The sequence below is a fragment of the Struthio camelus genome, chromosome 1, assembly GCF_040807025.1.
Source record: "Struthio camelus isolate bStrCam1 chromosome 1, bStrCam1.hap1, whole genome shotgun sequence".
Lineage (NCBI taxonomy): Eukaryota > Metazoa > Chordata > Aves > Struthioniformes > Struthionidae > Struthio > Struthio camelus.
In genome coordinates this window covers 120354621-120375967 of record NC_090942.1, presented here as the reverse complement: position 1 = coordinate 120375967, position 21347 = coordinate 120354621, and the positions used below count along the sequence as shown (strand labels likewise).

Below are 21347 nucleotides of genomic sequence, written 5' to 3'. Positions count from 1 at the left end.
TAACTGTAAGTAACTTGAACAAATCACTTCCAAGTAATTAAGGATATTCATTTTATTTCATTTTTAAACAAACACCTTTAGTGGAATAAAAATACCTTTTATTATGTAAGAAGTGGTTAATTCTTTTACTTTGTGTGTGTGTGTGTGTGTGTGTGTTTTTTTTTCTTTTTAATTATTTCCGCACTGGGAAGTGGAAAGGTTCCACCCTTCCTTTCCTTCCTTAGCCGATTGCGCTGTAAGACTTAATTCAGTCGACTGCTTCTGCTTCATGAGACTCAAAACACACATTCATCTTTCCTTTTGCAGGACTAGTCTGATTGCCAAAAAGAAATTCTAGTGTCTGATAATTGTTGATACATTTCATACAAATGCTGAACAAAATGTATTTTAAAGTTCATTTTTTACCATGAAGAATATCATTGTTTCCCTGTAGGAGCAAAAGATTAATGCTTCTTATGAATGCATTAGGAGGCACATATCAAGGGAGGAGGAATGAACTGTCCAGTGCCTTTCTTGGAGTTCTTTGCACAGGTTCACTCTGAGGAAGGTAAAGTACAGTCGGTTTCTCTTTAGACTGCCATTTTTATCTGGAGCAAAGAAGTGGAAGTCACAGAAGACCAAGTACTTAAACTGATTCAAAAAAGGATATTGGGGGTGAATGTAATACACTTTGAGTGCTAAGACAGAATTCACAAATAAAGCAACAAGAACAACAACAAAAAAGCCACTATAAAAGTAATTGATGATGCAATTACTCACTGAAAAATCCCAGGTTGTATTACATCCTACCATAAAGTGCTGCATTTCTCAAAGCTTTGTTGCACCTTGGGAAAAGGTTTATTACAATGATGTTAACGTATCAGTTTTGTTTCAATCATATCTGTCTGTCTTATGGCTATTTAGTGTTCATTTCCCCTTCACGTTCCACCTTTTAACTCTTTCCAGGAGAATGCAGGTTGTATTGTAGTACAGCAGAAACCATTTAAACAAAGGCTCAGGTTCCACAATACCCTCAGGAAGCAGACTCTTGCCCAGGATTCGACAAGGACAGCATTTTGGCCATAGCTTGTCCTGTCAGTAGCTGGGGAGTGCCACTCGGGGGAGGCATCGCAAGGCTGGGTTCAGGTGTCTCACTAGAGGCCCCACTTAAGTTAGTTCACTGTCACTGGAGCTGCTGTGGAAATCAGCTTTAGTCTCCCCATTGCCATCACATTCCTGGCTTCTTTCTTCATCACACACAACAGATAAGGAATCACAGGGCTCTTCCTCAGCACAATTCTCCAATGCCTCTAAACCAGGCATGCTGGGATCTTTTAAATACTGGAAGATAGAAACAACGGTTTAGGTTCTAACCAGAGAACAGGCATATTGGACATTACAAACAGAGTCAGAGAGGTTACCACCACTGAGCGGCAGGTTGCTTCAGACCTAAATTCAGAAAGATGGCTGCTAAACATATATTCCATTCTGGCCTTCCATGAAACTACACTGAACAAGGGGGAACTGAGTGAGTTAAAAATACCTGCAAAGCTATCTATCTATCTATCTTATTTATTTCTGTGGAAAAAAAAAAAAAAGATCATGCCAATGTCCATTTAAATGAGTTAAAGCTACCCAGTATTTCCTAATTTTTGATGATCTATCTTTAGCTAATATTCTTTCTCGTGTCAGTTTAAGCAAATGCCTACTAGTTAAGAACAAACCACAGACATGAACTATGCTGCTGGGGACATAGCCTAGACCTACAGGAACCTGAGCAACTAATAGCTTTTATCAAGTCTGAAAAAGCAGTGGGGCAAGTAAAGATACACGATTATGCTTTGTTCAGTGCAAGGCAAGTCAGATGTGCACCCTTTTATTATTACCAGAAAACCCTAGTGGAATTCTTCTCTTGCAGTTACTTATTGCTTTAGTCATTCCTACCCCCCCCCCAACTTAAGTCATCAGCTTCACACTGAATATTTAATTTTTTTAATCAAAAGAAAGGAAGGTTAGGAAAAAAGGTAGGCCACAGAAAGTGTTTTCTGTTCCCCCTGTCACTGCCATATAATCTCCTTATTACCAAAATGATCCTATGTTTCAAGAGGGATTAAAGCCTTTTACCCCTTCACGTGCTGAACCAAAAACTTGCTATTAAGCAGTTTTTCTCTGACTGAAAAGAGTCCAGAATACAGACACCTTCATATTATTACATGCTTCAGCACAGTATTTTAGTTTTACTCAAAAGCTTGTTCGCTACCGGAGGAGGTACCATAATCTGGCTGAGGCAGGGCTGCAGCTGCAATCATGTATCAAAAGACAAAATTAGCCCTAGTTTCAATTAGGATACCACTGTTTCTCTAATCATAGCAGGGATGATGAGCAACAGATTTATTTTATCAAGTGAATTAAAAACAGATGTTTCATACAGGAGCCTCCAATACATTTTAGTGAATTCAGGACATAAGTGAACTGTGATTTGGCTTTGTGTGAAGGAGTTTCTGTGTTAGAACTGTTTCCTGTAACTCAGATGCTGAAAGCTTAGATACTTCTGTAAAAGAAGGAACCATGTGATTTTCTGAAAAGCTAGAATAGTACATATGAAACTGCCTTACAGTAACTGGTATTTTTCACTAATGAAAATTCTTTAAGAGGAGAAGCCCCAGGCCACTTGATCCCATTTAAAAATATATATTAAAAAAATTATACATATTTACTGATTTTCCTTCTTTTCTAATCAGTGTTTTGCCTGAAAACAGGCTCGTCATTGCTCAAGACTATCTACTTTTGCTGCGTATTTTCCAGATTAAATCAATTACTCCAGAACACATGATTATAGACTCTAACAGAAAACAAACAGGAGGGGAGATGGATTAATTCTTGCAGTCCTTTGCATGCAACGTGCACTATTTTAAGGCAATGTACAAGGATTTTTTTTTTTCTACATGAGATACACTTTGCTTGGTACGTGACATAGCTGTCTTCACCGAGTCCTCATAAACTGGGAACTGAGGTAAGCATGAAGAGAGAAAATCATGTGCTCAAGGTTTTGGAGAAAGTCTGGGTTCCTTCACTCATACTTTCATAAAAATCTGGCATAGTACAAAGGATTACTCTGATATGTAGATATACACAGCCAAAGAAATAAACCTCAAAAAACACTAGTAAATACAAACTTTTTTTTTAAATATGGAAAACATGCTGAATAACAAGTTTGACATAAAAAAAAAAACAAAACTTTGCTTAAAGACTACTTCCTGTTTAAATACTAAAAAGAGGAAGATGAACAGGAGTGAAACAACATTGTTTAGTACAGAAATGTGTGAGCTGCAAGGAGGAAAAAAAAAGTCCCAGGGTGATTTTTTAGATTTGAGAATTACATAAAACTACAGGGGAAAAATACAAAAACAAAAAAACAAGAACACTTCCTTAGGTAGTCTTGATTCTTCAAGTGAGTCCTTGCCCTTAAGATGATCGGCGTTCACTTTTCAATATTTTATTTCTAATCAGAGACCTAAATCCTAAGTACATGTTCTGCAGCACACACAACCTTTTTGCTTGAAGTAAACAACTGTTTCAGACCTGATGTATTAGATAAGCAAAGTTGGGCAGACAAGGAATGGAGTCTTACTCCAGTTTCATAAGGGGAATATAGCAGTATTTGTGTCTTAGTTCAGAGAATAAAAATTATGGTTAAGTAAAAGAGGAATAAGGTCAAATATCATGTATTAGAAAGGTAATAGTTTACACTAAATCAGTGATTGGTTATATCTAAACTGAAAGGCTGAAGAAAGATTTATCTTAGGTTACAACTAGTTTCATTCATAGTTACTCCAAGCTCAACGCTGCCTTGTGCGGAGGGGAGAAGTAGGGGAAAAATAAAAAGTCTACACATACCTCTTCAAAGTGTGATGGGATTTTGAAAGGTGGCCGAGACCAGTATTTAATTGTGTTGTGGTATCTCCACATAAGAAACAAACCAACTATTACAAGAATTACAAGAAATAAGGTTAACAGAAATATTAGTATAATATATCCAGTTCTGGTTGCCTCTGGAAAAAAAAAAAAAAAAAAAGTAGGTTCATATTTACACAACATCACATGTCATGTGTAATAAGCTGAAGTTTGCTACACAGGCTAATCAAAGTAGAATTTCTAAGGTTAAAATCCCAACCCTACTATATAAAAGAAATCTAAATGCCTGTGTTCAGGAGTTGTTTGTTCTGTGATTCTGCATGAAAATCACCAGCTGAGATGAGCTGCTCCCCCTTACCCACAAGCCTAAGGCAACCTTCTCCAGGCCATGCCGGCAGGGCAAAGGCAGAGCTGGAGGAATCGCAGCTGCCGGGCAGAGGGCAGGCAAGGAGCGGAATCTGCTCTTCCACCCTCTAATTTGTCAGCAAGGTGCCATTAATGCCAGGGGCTTTTCTTGGCAAAGGAAGTATCGCTGCCTTCAGCAGCCCGGGGCATGGGCTTGCAGTCAGGTGCTTTCGAGGTCAGCTCTTTCCAGGGAACAGCAATTGCCTAAGCAGGTTTCGCCTCTGCATCTTTGGGCGTGTTCAAAGCGTACTAAAGATGCAGCTTATCTGTGTGCCAGTGGTCAGGAGAGACTTGAGAGAGGGAAAAATTCTGTTATTTTAGAGCTGCCCTCTCTTTCCCACATCCCATCTTATATCCAGTACAAACACACAAAGCTCAAAAACGTCACAGAAGGGGAAGCAGGCCAAAGAGGAGAGGGACACGCCTGTCTTGCAGGAAGGAGTGACTGAGGGGCAGAGTAACAAGTAGTGCAAGAGTAACACCGTCTCTTTCACCAATATTTTCATCTAAAGACCACGTATTTAGTTTTGTTTTTTTTTTTTTTGTAGGAAGTAATATCGTTAAAAAGGTCTTTGACTAACCTAAAGTATTTATGGTATTTATGAAGGAGAAGGACAAGGGAAGACTAAAACACAGACCTGCAATTACTGACTGAAAACTCCTTATTCTTTTGCTATTAGTGACAACTATAAACGGCTATCAGTGGTGCCCTCTTAGCCCTCCTGACAAGTATGGTCATACAAGTGACTAGTTGTACCATCTAAGACTCATGTCCCCCACCCATTCCGTTATATATAAAAAATATTAACAAAATCAGATGTATACCACTGACTGTAGTTCTGTAACACTCTGGGACACTTTGTAGTCCAAGTATCTGGAGATCTGGATCTATCATGAACTCTACTTGTACTTTAAAACAATATAGTGTCATCTCCTTTAGATTTCTAATTTTGAATAGCGTATTGCTCGTCTTTGTCTCCTGTTTAAAAGACAACAAAAAATCCAGAAATGCAAGTATTTGTAAAAACCATAGAGCTGTCCTCAATACAATTCCCCTCCCCCATAACTAAGTTTCCCATTCAAAAACCACAGATTTTGTTTTCATAATTCGGCTTTCCCTAACATGTCAAGAGAAGCAGTGGCATATATTTCAACATTCCTATTTTAATACATTTGAAATTTCATTGTTTTTAAATGAAATGATATCTGAACATTTAAAACCGTCTATGAGGACACAAAGAGCAAAGGCATAAAAACTGCTGCAAGGTCTCATTTGAGCCACAATATCCCACCGGACACTTTATACACTGCTTCTCTAACACCTCAGGCAGTGAAGGTAATATAGGAAGGGGGAGGGAAAAACAAGTCATGAGAAGCGTCTCCGCCATCAGAGGCGGCTGACCGAAGCACATTTCGGCAAAGTCTCATCTTTTCCTGCTGAGCAGGAAAAGAGCCGATGGACAGTACAAAACCCCCCAGTCTCAACATGGCCCCCACACTGTTTTTTGTGACTTTTTACCTTTAAGGGGCTAGGATGAGAAGCTCAGTGAAGCCTAAATAACCATGCAAGAGTGACTTCTTGTCTGAGTGTCAAACATGAAGGTGTTTTATACATGTCAGAAAAATGCACATTTTTGCAAGAAAGGAAGGAAGTGGAGGTTTTTTTGGATTTAGCAAGGTCCTTTGAAATAAAAGGTTTTAAAAGTAAAAATAAAAAATGAAACCTTTTCTGCTTCTAGTTTTTAAATGTTAGAATGCAGTTCTTCTGATTCTTCTTCTTTTTAAATGTAACTTAATTTCTCCCCTGCAAAGCCAGTCAGCGTAGACCACATTCACCAATTTCTAAGGACAGCAGCATAAGCGCACAGTGAGACAGAGCCAAGTTTCAGTCTGATCTGGGACAGCTGCTCATCCCAGCTGTGTCCAACATGTTTCTAGTAGCTCTTGCCTCTCTCTACCCTAGGAGCACAGGCAACATCAGGCCCAAGCGGCCGGTTATTGAAGCTACTGGCACAAACAAGCACAGCACAGGAAAGGAGGGAGGGTATTTCAGAATCTTCCAAACTGCCCGAACTTTGGAATCTAAACGCCATTTTAAAAACAACTTTGCACTTTGTGGACTCTCTTCTTTGATCTGGAATGTGGTTTAACCTTGATTTTATATGGAGGAAAAAACTTGTTTTGAAAATTTAGTCATACATGCAATACTTGGTGACTTGAACAAAAGTTAATCTGGTCTTGGCTCAACCGCTGACCTTTGCTGCTAGGAAAAAAAAATTACATTGCAGCGTGCTTCCTCCATTTCTGCTGTTTTGCCAAGAGACAATGCCTCCGTGACTAAGAGACATGAGACAGCAAGAACAAAATAGCGAGAATTCTTACTTTTTTGGTAGTACTTGTTGAGTTCTCCCAGTAGGACACATGATACTGAAGATGCTCACCTAGTTCAGATCCAAAAGGGGGTGTAACACTAATGAGAAGTGAGTCAGAGCTTACAGTCACACTGTTCACTTTAGGGGGTCCTAGAGTAGCTGAAAACAAACACAGAAAGAACAGTGAACCTCTGGGATGCTGAACACCCCATCACAGCTGTGTCCAGCTTTATTTTGGTACACTCTGCAAACCTGCTGAATATCAAGAGATTTTTTCTGAGGAACAGGTATACAATATTCGCTCATCTACTTAATGCATTTAAGACATCTAATTTACTATAAACCTTAAGAAAAAGGCTTGAAAGCATATGTGAAATTAGATAATCAAAAGAACCATTTCCAGTTAACTTTCCCTGAATAGTAAGCAAATATCCACAAGATTGTAGCTGAATCTATTTGTACTCACTGGTGATATTATTTTGTTCAATTTTTCTTCAAATAGCTAATTCAGCCACGTAATTCCAGGTTCTCTAAAAACATCTTTTTTGAGTCAAACTAGACTGGAACAAGAATAGCTAGTTTTCTCCTCCCTTCTTTGACGTCTCCATCTGTCCTATAGGGTAATGACTATGACTTCCTTTTGTGAAGCACTTTGATACCTAAATCATGAAAAATATTATGCAAGGTATTATCATTCCTAATCCTACAAGAGACTTTTTATGTGGATCATAGATCATTATGATTACAAGTCGTTTTTCCTTTGTATCTTGACTTCTTTCAATGGTAAAGCTTACCAGCATTTGTAAAGCACTCCAGTATCTCAAAACAAAACACTTGCTCTTTGCATATAAGAGAGGGGAACATATTAACAATAAAAATTAATCAATTCTTGCATGCAATCATTGCTTTTTTTTACCTTGGGGTGGGGGGGGGGAAGCAAATCCTGCTCGCCTACTGTCACTTTAAAGAAAAACAGCCCTGTGATTTTTATGTTGGTACGGAAACTTCAGTTTCTTTCTACTTCCTGTCTCTATACAGCTGCAAACAGCTTGTGTGTTCACGCAAATTCCCTAGGACAAGTCCCTTCTCCTCCATGGGCTACTGCTGGGAGGGCAGCACCTACTCCCCTCTCCAAGGGAACTGATCTTGAGGACCGAGCAGGCCAAGTAGCCTAAGGTCTCAGCCTCTACGAACTGATCCCGAGGCTGGTCACACAAGAACAAGCATAGCGCTCCTCTCGCTCCTCCAATAAGAGAGGCACAAAAACACCTCTCCCACATCAAACCTCTCCTTTGCTCTGTATTCCTGTTCACTCAACGCTTTCCTAACCCCCCAGTGATCCCATTCCCCCGACACAAGCAATTCTGCATCACAAGCTAGGGATACATCAGCTGTAGCCTTCAGCTCAGGATTCAGGCAACTCCTCACTGCCGCACTCATTACTACTAGAGAAAATGCAAGAGTTAGAAATGAAGTCACCAGGGAAAGTAGCATGCTATTCACAGCATGCACCACCATTGCTCCTCACAAGGTAAGGTAGAATCTGAACTACAGGGTTAATAAATCCTTTCCTCTGCTTTCTTATTATTTCAGAGGCATTTTTTAACTCGACATTTATCTATCTCCTCCTAGTCCTGAAACCAGCCACGGTCACTCAAAGAGCATATCTTCACAGAGAACAACAGTACACTTGTTTACAGAGACATCAAATTAATTCCTATTTTACCAGTACGTAACACATTTCTCTTTCTGCTGAAAGAACGGATGCTAACACCACTACAGAGGTGACTGCTAACACCACTACAGAGTAGCATCAAATTTCTAATGATACAGAGAGACTTCATAATCTTTCTTAACCAACACCCACAATTATCTCACTTGGCTTTTGTACGTAGTAGACTCAAAAAAGCCTAGAACAGACAACAAATATTTTTCAGAGAAATCTCCTTTGAGGGACTCAGTGAAATCATGAGGAACACTTACTGTTTCTCTCTGCCACAAATGGATCTGTTTCCACCCAGTCAGAAACCATTTGCCCTAACTCAGCCCTCACACGCAAAATGATAGTCCAACGCCGTTTGTTAAGTAACTGAGGGAAGTTGCATTCAGTCTGGGTAATACGGGTGCAGTTCATCTCATCCCACTGGTTAAAGGCCCCTCTGCAATGCAAAACAACAGGCAAGTATCAGCAAAACAGTGCAACTATCAAATCTCCAAAATATAATCCCTCCCACCTAGCCAATTTCTGTTAAAAAGAACATGTTACAGAACTACCACTTTCATGCAGGTTTATTCTATAGGGCCTTTCAACACCTGCAACTCTTCGGTATCTAGGAAAACTAAAATTTGTTAGAGAGAATTCAGTAAGGCTAGATTTATACAGGAAACCATGCAACATTACTGCGTGCTCTTGGCATCCTCTTTGACCTGGAAGAAGAGGCTCCATCAACCTGTGATTTAAAGTATTCTGAAACTTCAGAGCAGTTCATATCAGCATCAGAAAAAAGCTCAAACACTGTGCTTATAACAAAGTTTAAAACAAGCAAGAACATCCAACAGAATCCATGAAAAATACCAACTGAATTGCTTCAGGGGAAAAAAATGAAGTGACTAGGAAAGGTCTTAATTTTTTTCTTAGTTTAGTGGAAACACCACAGGCTAAAGGATTCTCAGTCTTGAGACTCTCTTCACATATACATAAAAACAACTGTAATAACTCATTTTCCATTTTTTACGCTTATTCATTTTTAGTGTTTTTTTTTAAACACTAATTCTGTTACTGGATTAGAATAAAATCAACTTGTTATTTTAGAACTATTTACTTACGTTTTAAAATGGACTGTATACAACACCGAGCCTCTGTCCACTTCAACAGGAGACCACCTCAGTGAGCTACAGAAGTTATAGGAATAAACCATCACACTCTTTGGTGCTGGTAAATGGAGAAAAGATTCTAAGATAAGAAGAGAAACAAAAATAATCATTAAAACATTCAAGTACAGGGTAACTTCCCTTTTGTCTCCAAATTCTATTACCATGTATTACGTTTTAGCTGCTTTGCAGGCAATGCCATTTCTCCTCCTCATTCCATTTCTAAGTGCACTAATACCAGTATATTTAAATCCCTCCTAACCACAAATCACTGAATTGCAACTTGCAGTTTTTATTTATCCTGTACAGGCTATAGCACAGAAAGTATCTAGTCCAGCACTTTAAAGGAAGGCCAAGAAGTTATGGGCAAAAAAACAAGCAACCTGCCCTCCCAAGACCCATAAAAATCACCTCCTCCCATGAAGCCATAAATTAAGGCCCACAGTCACTTGCCATTACAAAAACTCACCTATTTTGTGCCCATCTCTCTTACGTTTCACTATGTGCTATCAATAAAAGCGTGGTCCGAGTTGTTATCTGTCTCTTGATAACTTGTTTGAACAAGCTGATGTCACTTTGTTGAAACTTTCCCAGAAACAGCTGAGGAAAGTGCCTTAAATATTTACATGTACATAGTGCACTCATTCCGCTTTCAAACACTAACGTAGCTTAAAGCTTGTAACAGATTTCACAGCGTGGAAAAGGACAGGAATCTCTGTTACAGGCGTACCTTCTATTAGTGGTAGGCACCCAATGTCCACTCAAATTTGGCCACGTTATAAGGGGACAAGGGAAGACTGCCTGTGCTCTTGAACAGTTTTGCAGGAGGTAAGCCACATGGAAGCTGAGAGCAAATAGATGATCCTCTAGGACTGGAGAATATCCACTTCCCCGCTGACCGAGCAGTGTGGAGGAGGAAGCTGTCTGTTTTCACCACTGCATGGCCAAAGGCCAGGCATTGAGGGGGGGAGGGGAGAAGCCAGAGGGAGTGAGGGTGGATGGGCAAAAGGAGGGAACTGGGACTGGGAAAAAAATCAAGTAAGGAAGCCGGACGAGAAATAAGATGGAGGAGCGGCTGGGAAGAGACGTTAGTTGGCAAAGAAGAAAAACAGTGGGCTGGAATACCAAAAACACAAGCTAAGCAGGCAAAGAGACTGATGACAAGGAAATGAGACAACGAAAAGAAAGAGACTAAGATTACAACTAGCAGCCTGGATTGAGTAAGAGAGGACACTGCAGTCATCAAATGCCTTTTAAAAATCAGATGAACCTCATGCTTCGAATCACAGAACCACAGAATCCCTCAGGCAGGAAAGGCCCCCGGGAGGGCTCCAGCCCAACCTCCTGCCCAAAGCAGGGCCAGCTCTGGGACCAGACCGGGCTACTCAGGGCTGTGTGCTGGTGGGTCTTGAAAACCTCCAAGGACAGAGCCTGCACAACCTCTCTGGGCAACCTGCTCCATTGTCTGCCTGTCCTCAGGGTGAAAAAGCTTTTCCTTCTACACTTAACTGGTACTTGTCCACGTAGCGATCAGCTATTCCATTAAGCCAGATGGGTCTACAGGTCCTAACCTCAACGACAACCATGAAATTACAAATATGATTCCAGGTGATGAGATTCCCATTTTTTTTTTCCTTAAGACAATATTCTCTTAAGATATTGTTTATTTTGACATAAATAGATCAGAAGAGCAAGCACTCGAGGCAAATTCTGGCTGCGCCTTCTGTGGAAATAAGGAGACAACTGTAAAAAGTTTTTCCTTTCTTATTGCTGAATCTGATTTTTTTTTTGCACAGTACTAGACCGCACACTGATGATGGTAGTACCTTTCAGAAGAGAATTAATGCCAGGCTTCAACATCCTGCACATACAGGAAACTGATCACAAGACTTCTTCATAAAGTTGCATTAAACCTGGTGTCCCCAATACAAAATAGCTAGTTACGTTCTCAAAATTTTAGTTAGATATTTTTACTAGTTTCTTAGCCTCCATTTTTAAGTGGTGCTGTTAAATAAACACACATTACGTTACAGCACAGACGGATTGTTCAGTTTTGTAAACGTGTTTGACATTCTTTACAGTTAAAAACATTACAAAAGTTATTAATCTCTCATTACTAAGAAACCTTTTCTTCAATCAAGGTAAGTTTTCACTTTCTAGTCAAGCAGATTCTTGCCTGCAGTCTCACTACTGGTCTGGCATGTGGCAAGGTATCTCACACCATCAGTAATCTGTGTAGTCAGACATCCGATACGACTAATTTTGCAGAATTCAAGGACACCGTCAGAACAAAATGCAAATATTAGTGTTTTTTTCTTCTTCTTAAAGAAAAAGCAATGAAGAAAAAGGGCAGCTGGTCCATTTTCCCCTCTATCAGGATCACATGCCGATTCATTTACTCGATATAGCCATTCAGAAACAGATCATTTCCCCTACTAACTTCAGAAACATTGAAAGAAGTATCAAATCTATGGTTCTGCAGCTGAGTATCAAGCTGCTGTGTGCTGCAGCAAAAATTACTGCCTTTAGGACTGGTTCCACAACACACTAAGGGAAAACATTCATATTGCAATCAGCTATCACGACTTGACAAGATTTAAGTAAATTTATGAAATCATACAATGAGTTTCATAACGACCATTATTTTGTATGAGCCAAAGTAACAAAATGCACGCTTTGGAATCAAGCACCCAGATTTGCAAGTATCCTAGAAACAGGGTATGAGACCCCAACATTCAAACTACTTTATCCAGGAAAAGCCAAGAATGCCCTGTCTTCACTTTATGTTTCAAATGTGGTCTCAGTGAACAGGCTCTCTTAAAGCATCTGTCAAGCAACTCTCAGATTCTTCCTTCCTAACACAGAAACTTCTTGACTCTTCAAGCCACAGGTCAAAGCTTTCATATAGCAGAGTGTGAAGCCACAAGTTACAGCAAGGGAAACCAGGTCAGCTTAGCCTTGCCACCGGTTTCACAGCTCCCATGCCTGCTCCTGGATGATCCCTGATCCCTTCCCTGCACCAGCCTTAAAACACATCCTTTTGCAGAACTGGCAGAAAAGAAACTCACTTTTTTTTTTTTTGATGGATTTTTTTTGCTGCTCTACTCTACTGAACCGGCTTCTCATATTGTCAGATAAACATCAGAGCCTGCAAGAGGTGAACAACAGCAGGGTGTGGCCAGGTGGGGATGGGTGACATCACCTGCAACATACTGTTACTTTGGCTCAGATTTTAATGTGTAACATCTCCCTTAACAACAGAAGAAACACACTGAGGCCCCTGGAGAGCCAAGTGGAGGCTGCACTCACTAACCAAACAACGGAACAGCTCCCTGGAAAATCCCACGGCTGCGCTGTGTGACAAGACTGGGCAGCACTGACCACAGCCGCTCCCCCAAGTCACCTTAACCCATCGATGGATGTTTGGATGCCAGAGTCTGGCCATGGACCACAGCCCTGGAAAAGCAGCTGCACCCAAATTGCTGAAGAGCCCCACACAGCTCAACAGTCACAGACTGGCCAGCCACGTCTAAATGAATGCACCAAAATCTGTCAGAGCTGACATGCTGAAGCCAGGGAGATCCCTGTGTACCTGAATAAGGGCTACACTGTACGCAGGTATCTCTTCTGCTCAACCTGCAACCTCTCTGCAACATTCAGCTTCCTACTCAGATGCCCGTATTGCTATTAGGATAACTCACACACGCAAAACGCTATCAGCACTCCTGAAAGAGCTGGTAAACAAAAATGAAGAACTGCTCCAGTTTCAGAGAATGTTTTGCTAGGATGATTTGATGAAGAGCTTGAGATTGTGAAGAACATAACTGCAAATTCAAAGCTGCAAATTCCCCAGTAAATCAGGTAAGAGTCTGCTAGTCATTGGAGAGGTAATGGGGAGAGGAACCGAAACGCGATTAAAGCAGACGTTCAACTACTGCACCAAAGAACGCAACAGAACAGATTACCAAGAGGAGAACAAATACCATCTTGAAGGGCCCCTCTCTGCATGGCATCCATCCAGTTATGCTATTCATGAGGAAAATCTGCTTCAGAAACAAATGCCTCAAATTTACAGATTAACTATTTCCTTGCTACATGTTGACATTTCCCACTTTTTCCAAATCTTCTCTTAATGTGAACACCAATAGGCAGCTTTTATTTATTTCAAAGGTTGTTCAGCAAGTACTGTAACCTGACATCCACTTACTCTCCTGGCCCACTCCTGCTAGGCTAATGCGATCACAACTCAAAATACGTCACAGCAGCAGCTCTTTCGCGCTTGCTGGGATAAACAGCGAAGCCAGAATTATTCTTCAACTACAGGCAAGCAGCTCCAACCCAATCTGAGCATCAAAAACAAAAAAGCACAAACAAAAATCCTTAATGGAGCCAAACAGGAACCCTGAAAGCCAGCATTGCCAAGAGTGCAGCTAACAGGCCTTACACGCTGAAAAGAAAGCGCAAAGCATTTGCACGCAAGTCTAAACCCAACCTAACCTTGGGGGGCTTAACTGCCGGTTCACAAAACTAAACAGAGGCGGCTCAAAGGCGGCAGAAGAGCGGGTGCCATATCACGAACGACAGCTGCCATCTACGACCCAGCCACCCTCCCGGCTGGGACCGCGGCGGCGTTGGGGTGGTGGTGGGGGGGGGGGGGGGGGGGTTAGCCTCTCTCTAAACAGAGGCTCCCGGTTTGGAGCCGCGCAGCCAGCCAGCCCGGGGCCTGAACGCGAGCCGGCGGCAGACTGTCTAGGGAAGGCCCCGCAGGAGACACCTCTGCCTCCTTTGGAAGGAAGGGGGGCGAGGGAAGGGGCAAAGCCCCGACAAACCGGGCGGCGCCGGGGCCGTGGCAGGTGCCGAGCCGCCAGGAGCCGCCGCGCTGCCCTCACCCAAGGGGCGATCCAGCCCGGGTCCCCGGTTTCCTCTCCGCGCCGGAAACACGCCGCCCGCGGCGACACCCACACCCGCAGCCGTGGCCGCCGCAAGCCCCTCGCCACGTACCTGCAGCCGGGTCCCAGGCCGGGCCGAGGTGGAGGAGGAGGAGGAGGAGGAAGAGGCGCAGCGCCCGGCGCGGCATGGTCCGGCTGGCAGCGCCCTGCCGCGCCGGCCCCGGGGACCCGCCGCGCCGGTCCCGCTCAGTCTGCAGACGCTGACGGCGCGGCTCCGCGGCCCCTGAGGAGCGGGGCCGGCCTCCGGGGCCCAGCCCCGGCCGTGGCTGTGGCTGCCGCAGGGGAGGGCAGCGGGGCGGCGGCGTCCCGCCTCGGCCCGGCCCCGCCGCTCCGCCTTGCGTGGCCTCCTCCCCCTGGTCCTGCCTGAGGAGCCGAGCGACGCCGCAAGTCGCCCGGAGGCGGCGGATGGCGGCGCGAGCCCCGGCGCTTCCAACGGCCCCTAACGGTTCCAACGGCCCGCTCAGGCCCGCCGGGGGCGGGGCGCAGAGGGGCCGCGGGTAACCCGGGCCGCGGCTTCTTTCAGGGAGAAATTAAAAAAAAAAAAATCTCCCGCTTCCCGGCTCCCCGCAGCCCGGGGTAGGGGCTGCCCGGGACAACGTGAAGTATCGGCTCAGCCAGCCCACGCCATGCGGCGAGGCAGGTTTTTCTTGGCTGCCCCTTCCAGCTGCGCTGGAGCATGGATAACTTCCCCGAAAGCGGCAAAGCGTCTGACCCATGTGCTAGCTGTGCCTGAAACCTCTGCATCAGCATCCGCGGAGAGCAAGTCCCTTGGGTCCTGTTGCATAAGACAGGAGAAATACATAGGGTGAAGAGACGCGGTCTCCTCCCTCCTAGGTCTTGGCAGCCCAGAAATCCCACTCAGGTAAGGAGCTCGCACTGCTGCACGGGGATCAGCTGCAGCCCTCTCTGGCCCTGGGCCAGGCCATCATTGTCCCAAAAGGACCATGAAGCTACCCAGAAATCAGGCTTCACCTACACCCACCTGCTACGCTAAGTACAGGAGGCCAAAGAGGCAAAGCAAATGCAGTTTGTTCGTTAACTCGCCTGCAGACTTCTGTGTCAGTGAATATAAAATAACGTATTTACAGTCGTGACCGCACGTGGCATAAATGCACTTCGAGGTGCAAAGTATTGTGTGCATATTTATGGCATGTGGTTTACGTGAGAAAATCTTGCATTAAGTGGTTAAAGTTCCTTAGCTTTCTCTGGCTGTAACTAGTGCAACACCAAAACGTGGTTAAGTCTAACCACATACCTTTAACTGATGTTATTGATTATACAATACTGAGATTCAAAAAGAACGATTGCTATTTTTAAATAATTGACTAGGCAGGGACCCGTTATTTTTAAGAGCCTTAACACTGTACTTCCATTCAGTTTACTTTAAAAACACAGTAACGTGGAGGAGTCTTTCTTATGTCCCCTGAACAAAGTCAAAATACTCTCTTTTAAGCGCTTAAAAGACAAAATACGTGTTATTATTAGTAAAGACTTGGGATTTCCGCAGAACTATGACCAACAGGACTACCAAAAAAGTAAACCACATGGAGTTAGGATACTTAAAACATCCATAACTCTAAAAAGGTATTAATAAACAGGTATTAATAGAACTGATGTTCAGCTGCCTAAAGGCTTGCTGTACCAAACAGAGAAACACACACCATTGTCGTCAGATTTCCAACATAAGGAAACAGGCAAAACCAGCAAGATTATCTTGTGTTCAAAGCAGTAGGTAGGGGTCGAGCAGCTTTGATTTCCGAGTAACCTTAGATGAATCACTTCATTTCTCTGCAGTTCAGCTCTTCCTCAAACAAAAGAGAAAGGTAACCCTCCCTTTCTCTTAGCCCTGTATGGCCAGCGTACATCAACTGCCTACTTTTCAGGGCAAAGATCCTCCTCTTACTAGGAGGTACAGTAAGAACATGCGTCAGAATCGTAGTGGACTTTCACAGCAACATAAACGCTAATAGCTAATAGGAAAGGATTTAACAGTAGGAAAAAAAGGAAAAACACTGAAAAACAGACTTACTGGTTGGTTGGTTGTGAAAGTAAGACGGGCTAGGAAAGGATGGTAGAGATTAAAGTCATTCAGCTGTAAATTCAGCCATTTTTCTCTGCACTGAACACGTCTGGCCTGTTTTTGAACCCTTCTCAGAAGAGTGACTCATTCATTGCTCACTTGGGCAGTGCCGTTCGAGTGAAACTCTTCACTCTATAAGCTTCACTGTGGGATTTCCCCAGTGCCAGCCAGACCTATGCTAGGATACAGATCCTCTGACAATCATGTCTGCAGTCAGTGAAGGAATTTTGGTCACGCAATGTTCGTGTGCCTTGGGGCACATTCAGGCTACATTTAGCCAAGCGGGTAGCTGGGAAAGTTGTTGGCAGTTTAGAGCAGTGAAAACAGTTTAGAACAGAAAAGCTGCTGGGCAGAGCAAGTCCAGAAGGCATGTTAATCTTGGTGACATCTCTAGTTCATGCATTAATGAGATTTTGATAGGCGGAAGGAACTTACGTGTATTAAAAGAGAAGCTGAAAACATGAATTCTGGTGGGGGGTTTCCCTCTACCCTTGCCCTGAAAGACATGTGTTTACCGTAATTGTTAGAGAAATCCCACAACTAATCATGTGTGTTTTCCCTTCACCAAACCAGACGGGAAACTTTGCAGCCTTCTGGTTTTGTTCCAGCTGATCTTTTTCTTACTTTGAAATTCCTATTAAGTCAAAGCCTGGGAAATTATTCTCCTACTGGCTAAAGGGCTGCTAGGAAGAAAGTCAAAGTGACTAAGTATGTCTTCATGAATAAAGGTTAATGAAATATGTGGTTTTTACTATCGATGGACAAGTGAATCTCAAAGCTGGTATCTTAAGGAGAGCTGAACAGAGAGAGGAGTGAATTGAAAATAAATAGTGGTTCAATTAGGATAAAGGGACGGAAGAGAGAATTGGAGTCAGTAAGTCTGATCCTTTCTGTGAGCCCCAAAAGCGAAAAAGAATTAATTAATTCAGTAAAACTTTAGAACTTACAAGAGTTCAGAGACAAATATGTGTACCGATTTCTTTTCTTAGCGTTTAAGGAGCAAATCCCAAAGTTAATGTCAATCAGAACGTAAAGGATAAATTAATTTTTCTTACTGGTTCCCTTCCCTCACTAAAAGCTATCGGCATGAAAAAGTGAAGAGTAGCAAATGAAGGTAGAAGGAAACACATTTCAGAGGAGAAATAGCTCCATCCATCGCTGCAAATTACAGGCTCTTAAAAGAAAATTTACTGAGAAGTCTTTCATGCAGGAAAAAAAAGAAGTCATTATGGCTCATAACAGTAGTAGATTGACGTACTAAGTAATTTTGGGCATAGTTCATCTACGCAAACAATTTTCCATGCTGAGGTCCCAGCTTTACAAGTTATTCTGTGTGGATGCCTGGGTCCACCCATGTAAAACTGAAAGCAACTCACCAGTAAAAAGATATTTAATCAAAATCAAGGCAAACATTTTCCTGCAGCCAAATTTCCAGCACAGAATCTTGACCAAACAAAAAAAAACTCCACAAAAGATAAGGACTCTCTCTAAAAAATAACACATTTCAATTTTACATTTGAGATACAGAGGTGAAATGCATCAAGTATGAAACTCAGGGATGCCTCATGCATCAAGTGGCAGGTGAACGATTTTGGGACCACAGGGGAGTAAGAGGGAAATCACACACTTTTCCCTTATTCCTTCATTAACCTTCTTCTAGGGATGTAATGTTAAGAACCAGGTTAACTCAGTTAAGAAACCAAAGAAAAGAAGATAAAGAAAGAAGATACCCGCTGCCCCTGCAATGTATAAATGACGCAGAATTATTAACGAGCATTGGAATTCTGCTAGAGTATTTCCTCTGCCATTCTTTAGAGTTATAGGAACTTACAACCGTTTCCAAAATACGTCTCTAACGTACAAGAAACAACACACACGTACTAGAACAGGAAACTGAAGTAAAACAAACATAAGTCAACCCACTCCTATTCAAACAGTACTTCAGCAAGCTTTAAGCAAATGAATGACTTTGACAAAAGCTCTCTATTCAAACCCTTACCCCTTTACCTCCACTTCAGAGTATTCACTGCTACTGTTTTTAAACCTCTTTGTGGAAGATAAATGTGATTGAGTTGTTTGTTGTTGACCTAAGTGCAAAAAAAAAAAAAATCTTTGAGGAAAACCATACTGGTTTATTTAGATATAAAGCCTCCCCTTGCAAAAGTTGCTATGATAGCTCTACTAATCTGTGGCAGAAAGTTGGAATGACCTGGATATTCATCTGCAATTAGGAGATGTGGGGTTTACTAGCAACTAGGCCATTTTGGAGGTAGGTGGAAAGGTATTTAGGCATGTAATGGTGCATCCCCACGTCAGTAAGACATTTTGGTACTTTTAGAAGTCCCACTAGGACTGCATTAGCTAAAATATTCTGGTTCCCAGCACCTGACAAATTAAGCCTTCTGCGGGTCCCATCTGCTCGCAATGTTTTTGCTTTTTTTTTTTTGATGGGCAGCATCGTTGAATAACAAACGAGAGAGAGAATGAGCATTGCATTTACTCACAAATCCATAGATAAAAGTGAACTGGTGTAGTGCTACAGAGCTTTTGAGTCTGTTTGTCATCCCTTGACACAAGAACTTGTGTCATCCCACATAGATGTCACTATTGTGACATCCCACCTAGAACTTTGTCCTCATTACCTCATCCTTGGACAGCTTTCTTCCCTACTGACTCTCGCTGGGCACTTTCATCTGTTCTGCCCTCCCAACTGCATCTACACTGCTTTAGCTGCCGCAGGATCTGTTTCTTTCTTTTGTAAAATGTGGGTGAGAGCAGAAGCAAAAGGTATCCAGTACTGGGAAAGAGGAGCCTGGAAAGCAAGGGGAAGAAAAGCATGCCTGAACTGCTGCACACACACCAGGAGTCATGGGCCACTGGCAGTTAGGCTGCAGCGATCTCTGCATTCAGAAGGAAATTTGAGATAAAATGGTCTTCACACTGCAAGGAGCTAAGAGTGCTTGTAGCCTGCCCTGACTTCAGGAAGCACTAGAAATACTTACTTTTGCATATTGCCATGCAAACTCAATATTCTGGTGACCATAGCAGCGGGGGCCTGATAAGGACCATGCCAAGACTATGCACATGAGCAGAGATTTTCAAGGCTAGCCTCTTCAGGACCCCGAGTTCCCACCAACTCATGAGCTGAGACTCTTCATCATCTCCCAGAAATTAGACCTTCTGTCAGCAAGATAGATGCACACTAGTTCTGGAAAACACGGTTTGGGAACTCAGTGTAATAGCATAATTGAGGAAGAATCTGACTGCAGGGAATTCCCACGGTGTTACACAGTCGGAAATGTCTGAGTCTCGTGACGTGAGGTTTTAAAGACCAGCCTTCTCCTCAGGGAAAAAACATTACTATAGTGCGTTCAATACATTTCTCTAAGCTGTTCTGAGGTAAATTTAAGTGAAAGAGTCAGTTAAGGCAATTGTGTCACACCAGTGAAGATGGAGATTTGCTTTGTAACTTAGCTGGTTTTTGAGTTCTAGTTGGCAAGCTGGTTCTGTCATGCTTTGAGTTTTGATTTTATAACCATTGGCTTATGGAAGTGTTGTTTTTCCTTTGTAGGAGCTATCAATTAGCAGCTAACATCAGGCACAAGGTAGGGAATCCTTTTATTTGTTTAGTATTTAAGAAAAATGTGTTACAGCAGGAGCTTGGTCCTGCTAAACTCTCTGCAGGTTGCCTTTTCCCGCTCTTAGGCACAGCAGCAAGCTGTACTCACACAAGGCTCAGATTATACTGTGTGTGCCTGTGAAGAGGGGAGAAGAGGAAGAGAGCGAAAATGGGAAGAAAGAAGGAAACATCCCCCTCTCTTGATTTTGTTTGCATATGCTGGAGTAGAGCATTATTTAGGACATTTATTGGTGAACTGAGCAACTGGAATAGACTTTCCCAGAGGAATGTATATGTGAGTGTGTGTATTTCAGCATATTATAATGATTAAATTTAAAAAAAAAAGTAAACTTTAGTGAGTCATTTGCAATTACTATCTGATTAAATAAAGCCTCCTAGAAACAGTGAGGCAGTATAATCAGTTAGTCATGACGTGTTTACCTAGAGCAGCTTTCTTAAATAGCAAAAACAGACATATGAGGAAGTAGACGGATAAACATCCTGCGTGTTATAGATAAGTTTGTCTTCTAGTTCATTATTTCTGAGACAAGGTGTAAAAATGAATGCCTTGGTATCCAAACCATGGTTATTGATTTAAGATGTTTTGTCAGAGTCCAGTACTCTCTGACCAGGCATATTCCACGCATGGAGAGTTTAATGTTTAATATCAAAGTTTACTTTGAAGGTATTTGATGTTACACAGGATTTTTAGTTTAGCAGAGTGATACAGCAGCATACTGAGATTGCAACAGAAGTGTATACACTTAGCAAAATATAGCAATTGCAATATACAGTTCAATCACAATACCAATGCGATTGCCATTACCAGTCTCTATATGCTCACTGTCATGATGCTAAGTGTCCCCAGTCACTGGGAAGGAATGTACGGGTTAAAGCCAGCTCAAGCCCATTGCTCTCTTCGAAATTCTTTGGGTAGTTGTTCAGGTTTCATACTCTGCGTTGAGCCGAGCTACGTATACACTTCCCCCCATGTTGGTCTGGCTATCTCAGGGAGAAGCATTTACACTAGTTGATCTAGTCAACAGCTACAGCTGCTGATCTAAAGCAAAGATCGTCCTCCAGCCCCCTTTGTGTTGAGATGAAGTCAGCGTTCTGTGCAACAGCTGTGGTTAATGAGTCACACCCTTCCTGAGCTT

At 42.4% G+C, this 21347-nt stretch overlaps 1 protein-coding gene across 7 annotated transcripts; it reads right to left on the bottom strand.

Annotated features, from left to right (window-relative positions):
- Window positions 1-27: 27 nt before the first annotated feature.
- On the bottom strand, window positions 28-16775 carry IFNGR2 (interferon gamma receptor 2). Of its 7 annotated transcripts, none has more exons than XM_068912711.1 (7): window positions 16521-16775; window positions 9498-9624; window positions 8655-8830; window positions 6682-6830; window positions 5125-5278; window positions 3877-4031; window positions 28-1320 (listed from the first exon to the last, which is right to left on the bottom strand). In XM_068912711.1, the coding sequence occupies exons 2-7, from the start codon at window positions 9587-9589 to the stop codon at window positions 1147-1149; spliced, it is 900 nt and encodes a 299-aa protein (XP_068768812.1). In that variant the 5' UTR covers window positions 9590-9624; window positions 16521-16775; the 3' UTR covers window positions 28-1146. The 7 variants fall into 7 exon arrangements, with proteins under 7 accessions (XP_068768812.1, XP_068768801.1, XP_068768806.1 ...); XM_068912700.1 differs by lacking the exon at window positions 16521-16775 and adding an exon at window positions 14544-14765; XM_068912705.1 differs by lacking the exon at window positions 16521-16775 and adding an exon at window positions 14544-14744 and having other exon boundaries at window positions 3877-3962.
- Window positions 16776-21347: the final 4572 nt, after the last annotated feature.

Bases quoted from the DNA above. Each gene is read 5' to 3' on its own strand.
- IFNGR2 (XM_068912700.1), bottom strand. From the start codon at position 14,619: ATGCCGCGCCGGGCGCTGCGCCTCTTCCTCCTCCTCCTCCTCCTCCAC. The intron at 9,625-14,543 runs GTACGTGGCGAG...TTCTTATCTTAG, and splicing joins GGCCTGGGACCCGGCTGCAG to AATCTTTTCTCCATTTACCA. The intron at 6,831-8,654 runs GTAAGTGTTCCT...GTTTGTTTTCAG, and splicing joins ATTTGTGGCAGAGAGAAACA to CTACTCTAGGACCCCCTAAA.